The 6,103-nt window shown below is 37.0% G+C and overlaps 1 protein-coding gene across 3 annotated transcripts; it reads left to right on the top strand.

Moving 5' to 3' along the window:
- Positions 1–2,195: 2,195 nt before the first annotated feature.
- LOC120547303 lies at positions 2,196–4,392 on the top strand. 3 transcript variants are annotated; one of them, XM_039782850.1, is made up of 7 exons: positions 2,196–2,293; positions 2,453–2,740; positions 2,916–3,170; positions 3,317–3,421; positions 3,822–3,902; positions 4,001–4,029; positions 4,126–4,392. In XM_039782850.1, the coding sequence occupies exons 1-7, from the start codon at positions 2,233–2,235 to the stop codon at positions 4,198–4,200; spliced, it is 894 nt and encodes a 297-aa protein (XP_039638784.1). In that variant the 5' UTR covers positions 2,196–2,232; the 3' UTR covers positions 4,201–4,392. The 3 variants fall into 3 exon arrangements, with proteins under 3 accessions (XP_039638784.1, XP_039638782.1, XP_039638783.1); XM_039782848.1 differs by having other exon boundaries at positions 2,453–2,776; XM_039782849.1 differs by having other exon boundaries at positions 2,216–2,293; positions 2,456–2,776.
- The last annotated feature ends 1,711 nt before the right edge of the window (positions 4,393–6,103 follow it).

Below are 6,103 nucleotides of genomic sequence, written 5' to 3'. Positions count from 1 at the left end.
GAGGGTGATAAGAATAACGTGAAGACAACGGAGCTTAACTGTTCAGCCACTGTGACATTTACAACATCTCACCTTAATCAGAAGTCAAAGTATTACAAGTCATTGAAATGTTAAGTGACACATTATGCCAAACGTGTGCACCTGTTCACCTTCAGCCCTCCTCAGTCCCCAGGTGAGAATATGATGAGCTGTTTATAATCACTTTGTGCATAATTACACTAAATATTTGTTTAGATCGACATTTTTCCATTAATCTGTCATTTGTTTTGTGCAGAATTGTTTTCTTCTAACTGAACAGTTTGTTGTTTGTTAATGTGATGATGCAACAACTACTATGAATAAATCACCAATGACAACAGGAAATATTCGGACATCTGGCGCCTTACTCTTTACAGTATACCTGCCACTAATCTAAATACATTTCATTTTTGTTAAATGAGGCCTCTTCTTGGTGGTATACTCGAGAGGGTACATCATTCCTGAAGTTTTTATGTTCAATGTGAATGAAGTACATGACTGTAATGTACATTTTCTAGTAAATGTTGCACTAAAATGTTATGGCAACATTACAATATCGCACTAAAGTACAATTTAAAATGTTTTATTTTAGTTACATATAAATGTTTCAATACATGTTACGCTAAAGTAATGCTGTTGAAAGTTGTATTCAAATAAATGTTAACATATTTTGATCTTTATTTTTGCCACTGGTCTCAGTGTTCATATCAGTGTGGAAAGTCCCAAGTTCCTGATGAAGTATTCAATTTCAGTGATTGCTGTCAGAATACCCTTATTTTAACAAAAAACTAAACAATTTGAGCAACCTTTAATTGAGAATACGCATATTATCCCACAATTGTGACCGGTAATAAAACACACTTTTTCATCTACTTTTTTACATTTAAAAATAAATTAAAAAAGGGTTGCATATTTGCATGTCCAAATTAGGCTTAAATGGGTTAAAAGTGGCAGAGCTCTGTTGCTGCTTTTGGTAACCACATGTCAGCAAAACACACTTCAGTTTTCAGAAAGATAAAAAAAAAGTGCAAAGATTCAATGAGGAACTAACAGGTTTCGCCAAGTAAGGGATAATGTAGAGTGAGGCGGTTGTTATCACGAATAGTTATACAGGGTGATCAGGTCTTGAATCAGCCTGATTCAAGTAATATATGTAATAAAGTAAATAATAAAGTAAATTACATGTAATAAAGTAAATTATTACTTAACTTGGTTGAATTCTAAGGCATTCTGCGGCCTATTATTTTCTTGATAACAGACTATTGCTAAGTATAACACACCGTAGCCATGCATAGCATATATATATATATATATATATATATATATATATATATATATATATAAAAATAAAAAATATATTTTTTGGGGCTTTTCCCTTTATTTTAAAGTGGATAGATGTGAAAGGGGGAGAGAGATGGGGGATGACACACAGCAAAGGGCAGCAGGTTGGATTCGCACCCTGCACCGCTGTAGGACTCAGCCAACATGGGGCGAACACTGGGTGAGCTAAAGGCTGCCCCAGCCTATTGCCTATATTTTTGTATCATAATAAACACTGTTACACTTTTTGAAGCTAGTTCAGCTTGTGTAGGCCTATCAGTGCTTTCTGAACATATTGAACACACTTTTTAAAAAAACGCGATGATACCGAAAACCATGATAATTTTGGTCACTATAACCGTGAGGTTAAATTTTCATAACGTTACATCTCTAATAGCGCCACATCTAAATCAAGTAATGGGGTATTTAAATTGGTCATCAAAATCCTCCGCAAAAATGGGAAAGACTTAAGCCACTCCCCATCACAGTCACAGATTTGCGGCTCCTCAGGTGTTTAGAGTTGCTGTCTCCGTATTGCCTCTAATCAGCTGACCTCTTCTTGTTCTCTCAGCTCTCGTAGTAAACCTTCCCTCTGTTGGGTTGAACACCTCTGTTTGCACTGGGCTCTAACATTTGTCTATATAACATATAAATGCATCTAAAATAATCACTCAAGCTGCGTTCAGAAGAAGTGTTTATAAGAATAATAATGAAAGTTAGTGGATTGCCACAGAGAGATATTACACATCACTTCATCAGCTGACATAGGAGAGGAAGTCAATGTTAGGAAGTAACTCCATCATTATCACAGGAAGTAGATGCTAAATTCATGTTTAAGATGCAGCGCATCAGAGACTTTGACATTTGCAAGGGTGAGACCGAGAGAGAAGCACGATGGATCGATTCAGGTGGATTATAATGTCTTCATTTCTGATGCTGCTGGTTCAGTTTAAAGGTAAGAAAATACAAGTTTTGTTGTAACATGGTGAGTTTATTGAACTCTTGGAAAACAAACACGAGAAACATTTGCAGACTTGCATCTAAAATAATCGTTACACTAACTATAAACATATTAATGTTGCAGTTTATCATATTTCTCTCTTTTTATCAACAGCAGCAGCTGGGACGTATTCCTTCTCCAATGTCAGAGTTGGAGATGAAGTCACTTTGTCTTGTGGAAATGTGACAGATGATCAGGATCAGGATGACAGTATTGATTGGTTCTTGACTCGTTCAGGAAACACAGCAATGCTGTTTGAACACGGGCAGATTCAGGAGGAAGCCAAAGCTAAATCAGACAGACTGAGTGTTACAGAGAACTTTTCTTTGGTTATAAAGAACGTCTCACTTGAGGATGCTGGTGGCTACATCTGCATCCAGTTCAGATCAGGACTAGAACAAGGTGAAACCACAGTGGTTTTTCTGAATATTGTTACCAGTGAGTATTTACATAATGTTTTCAAACTGTTTTATTAGAAACATGTACTGAAACATTACAATATTTATGATTACAGTGATGATGTTCATTTTATATTTACTCTATTGTCTTTATCTTTTAATATCTCCATCTTCACCAGTAACTGAAGAGAAGAACGATGATACGGTCACCTTGAACTGCTCTGTGTCTACAAGTGATTGGTGTTTCCACACAGTGAAGTGGCTGTATGAGGGTCATAAGAGTGACTTGAAGACAGAACAGGTTGACTGTTCAGCCACTGCGACATTTACATCTCACCTTAATCAGAAGTCAGAGTATTATGAGTTATTGAAATGTGAAGTGAAACATTCCAAATTTGTGCACCTGTTCACCTTCAGCCCTCCTCAGTCCCCAGGTGAGAATATGATGAGCTGTTTATAATCACTTTGTGTATAATTACACTAAATATTTGTTTAGATCTGAAGTTTTTCCATTAATGTCATTTGTTTTGTGCAGAATTTGTTTCTTCTAACTGAACAGTTTGTTATTGTGTTTGTTAAGGTGATGATGCAACAACTACAAATAAATCACCAACGACAACAGGAAATAATCGGACATCAGAAGAGACAAACAACCCGACATCTGAAAACAATACCAATGGACCAGGTGAGAATATGATGAACTGTTTGAAATCACTTTGTGGATAATTACATTAAATGAGTGCAGTTTGGCCAATTGCTTGGTTTGGATTGTGTAAATTCTCACAAACATGCGAAAACAAACGTTTTGGTTTCATGGCCTGTTGGCTCACTGCTGCTCCTCAGTCAGAAGTGACAGAGAGAGGTGACTTAGGCATCCGCAAGCGAAAAAGACCTCACTCTCTCCCAACAATACAGGTGTATCTCTTCTACAGAAAGATGCTAGTTACTATATTTAAATATAAAAATAAATATTTAAATATAAAAATAAATATGACTATATTTAGCACTTCTAACTTCTTGTTTCAACAAGTAGCTTGTCATCATAAAACTTGACTGTAATTAACACTTCTAACTTCCTGTTTCAGGCTGGTGGAAGATCATCGTCGTGTTTTTGGGTTTAGCAACACTCATAAGTGTTGCTGCGGTCATTATATGGAGAGTTAAAGGTGAAAACATTCACAGATTAAACTTTTACTTTGAAGAAGTTGGATAAACCTGGATTTTTATTGTGAAAGCTGAAGTTGACTCTCTTTTGTATTTTCAGGGAACAAAACACGGACGGAAGGAAACATTGTGAGTTTAAACAGAGATAGATTACATTTTTATACATTGATAACATAACCGCAAAATCAGTGTTGAATCAGACAATTATGTGCTCCATTTTCACAGGAGCATGATGATGAAGATGAAGATGAATGTACGGAGAACTATGAAAACAATGCAGAGCATTTTGCCTTTGTCTGACTCCACTGATCAACAACATCAACTCACCACAGAGTCTTCTGCTATTAAACATCATCTCATCATATATTACATGAGTAGCTACCAAAATGAAATGTTGATGGATAACTGAATGTGTTTTCTGTGCCGAGCTGTTTCTATTTTAGTCTGAGCTGGACAAAGATACTCAAGTCTTGATCTGATCTCATATTAAGAAGCCCCTGAGTCAGTCCTGAACCTTAACTTCATCCAAAACAGATCACTTGGTATATTCATTTATTTCTTATTTAGCTTCCTTAAATAATGCTCTCACATACTCATACACATTTATACTTCTTCCATATATCTGATCTACAGTCTATAGACAGTATTCATATAATTCCTCCAGCTGTTTATTCTGTATATCATGTCTTATATTAGCATTACTTGTACTTACACCTGCACTATATATTTTACACTTAGTCATACTGTATATATCTTAGCGTATATGTCCCCCCTACTGTTTATTCTATATATTATGTAATGTAACTTACTCTGCAGGTTACTGTTTTTTGCACTTAAACTGCATGTTGTTGTCCATGTACTTGTACGCAGTATCAATAAAGCTAAATCTATTCTTCAATCTAAATTTTCCTCAATTGTGAGTTTAAGGTTCACTGGTTCTTTTTGAAGCTGTAGCCGTTTTGCATCACTTTTGTCCCTCAGTGTACAGAGGAAGTGATTTTGATGTATTTCCATTGAAACATATCTGTCACAACCGGTGATAACAGGCAACAAGGAGCCAAATGCAGAGAAAAGCAGGCGGACATGATCAGTTCAGTGGTTTATGGGGAAGTTGTAATAAAGAGTTACAAGAGAGGGGAGTGTCTGCTGGCGAAGTTGAGGAACTGTCACTGACCGGAGAAACAAACATTAGGGTTATCTTTGAATACTTTTTAGAATTTTTATTTTTAAAACGTTTTAAGGAGGAACTGAAAAATGATGTTCTGCTGATAGAGGCGTCCGATCGGAAACAGCTTCTCTGTGTCGTTCTGGAGGGCATGGACAAACAACTTATTTTATGGGTATTCTTTCGAGTTTTGGTTTGTTTAGGACCAATAACTTCTTGGTTAGATTTAGAGTAAGATCATAGTTAGTCCTGTATTTTAACTTCTCAGAATTTTTTTTTTTTAAGGTTTTACATCCAGGTGTTAAAGAGTCTCGGGGATCAGCTGAGCTCTCTGTGATTCATCGCTCCATTTAGCGTCTGTACGGAACTCACCAGGCAGAGCAGCAGCTTGGTCGCGGCGCTGTAAGATGATGTAGTATTAAGAGACAACGGTAGAGAGTAGTATGTAGGACCGAAAGTCCACGTAGGAAGCTTGGTTAGGGTGGTGGATATGTCAAACAACACAGGACTTTCACCCAGGACATCAAGGTTCATGTCTCGTTCTTGTCCCGCGTGTCACTGAAACGTTCATTTTGTAACCCCACCCACCATCTTTTCCTGTCCCGACCCAGAGCGTCTAAATATGACGCCAAAGGGCTAGACCAGACTCCAGAGAGTGTCAAATAGTGATGCCAAGGAGACTTTTTACGTCAAAGGCATCGGACCAAGCGTTGCTTTGTGATGTGTTGGGAGTGAGAATGTGAGATCTGAGTAATTCTTCCAGCACTGTATAGAAAGAAAAGTAGAGTTTCAAATGTCTACATGCCTTTATCCTTCCCTGGCAGACAAATGACCACTTTACTGCAGGCGTCTATGTTTGTTCTCCTCTCGTTAGCTTGACTGCACGGATTTGGGGATGATGCATTTCTACCTCCAACAATAAAACACAGTTTCCATCGAGAACTGCCTGAAAAATGTTTTTTTAAAGATTATTTTTTGGGGGGCATTTTAGACCTTTTATTTTTGACAGGACAGCTGAAGACATGAAAGGGGAGAGAG

Source organism: Perca fluviatilis, chromosome 18 (assembly GCF_010015445.1).
Source record: "Perca fluviatilis chromosome 18, GENO_Pfluv_1.0, whole genome shotgun sequence".
Classification (NCBI taxonomy): Eukaryota; Metazoa; Chordata; class Actinopteri; order Perciformes; family Percidae; genus Perca; species Perca fluviatilis.
Note: the sequence above shows the minus strand (reverse complement) of the source record. Positions and strands in the feature narration are given on the sequence as shown.

Bases quoted from the DNA above. Each gene is read 5' to 3' on its own strand.
- LOC120547303 (XM_039782848.1), top strand. From the start codon at position 2,233: ATGGATCGATTCAGGTGGATTATAATGTCTTCATTTCTGATGCTGCTG. The intron at 3,171-3,316 runs GTGAGAATATGA...GTGTTTGTTAAG, and splicing joins CAGCCCTCCTCAGTCCCCAG to GTGATGATGCAACAACTACA. The intron at 4,030-4,125 runs GTGAGTTTAAAC...CCATTTTCACAG, and splicing joins CACGGACGGAAGGAAACATT to GAGCATGATGATGAAGATGA.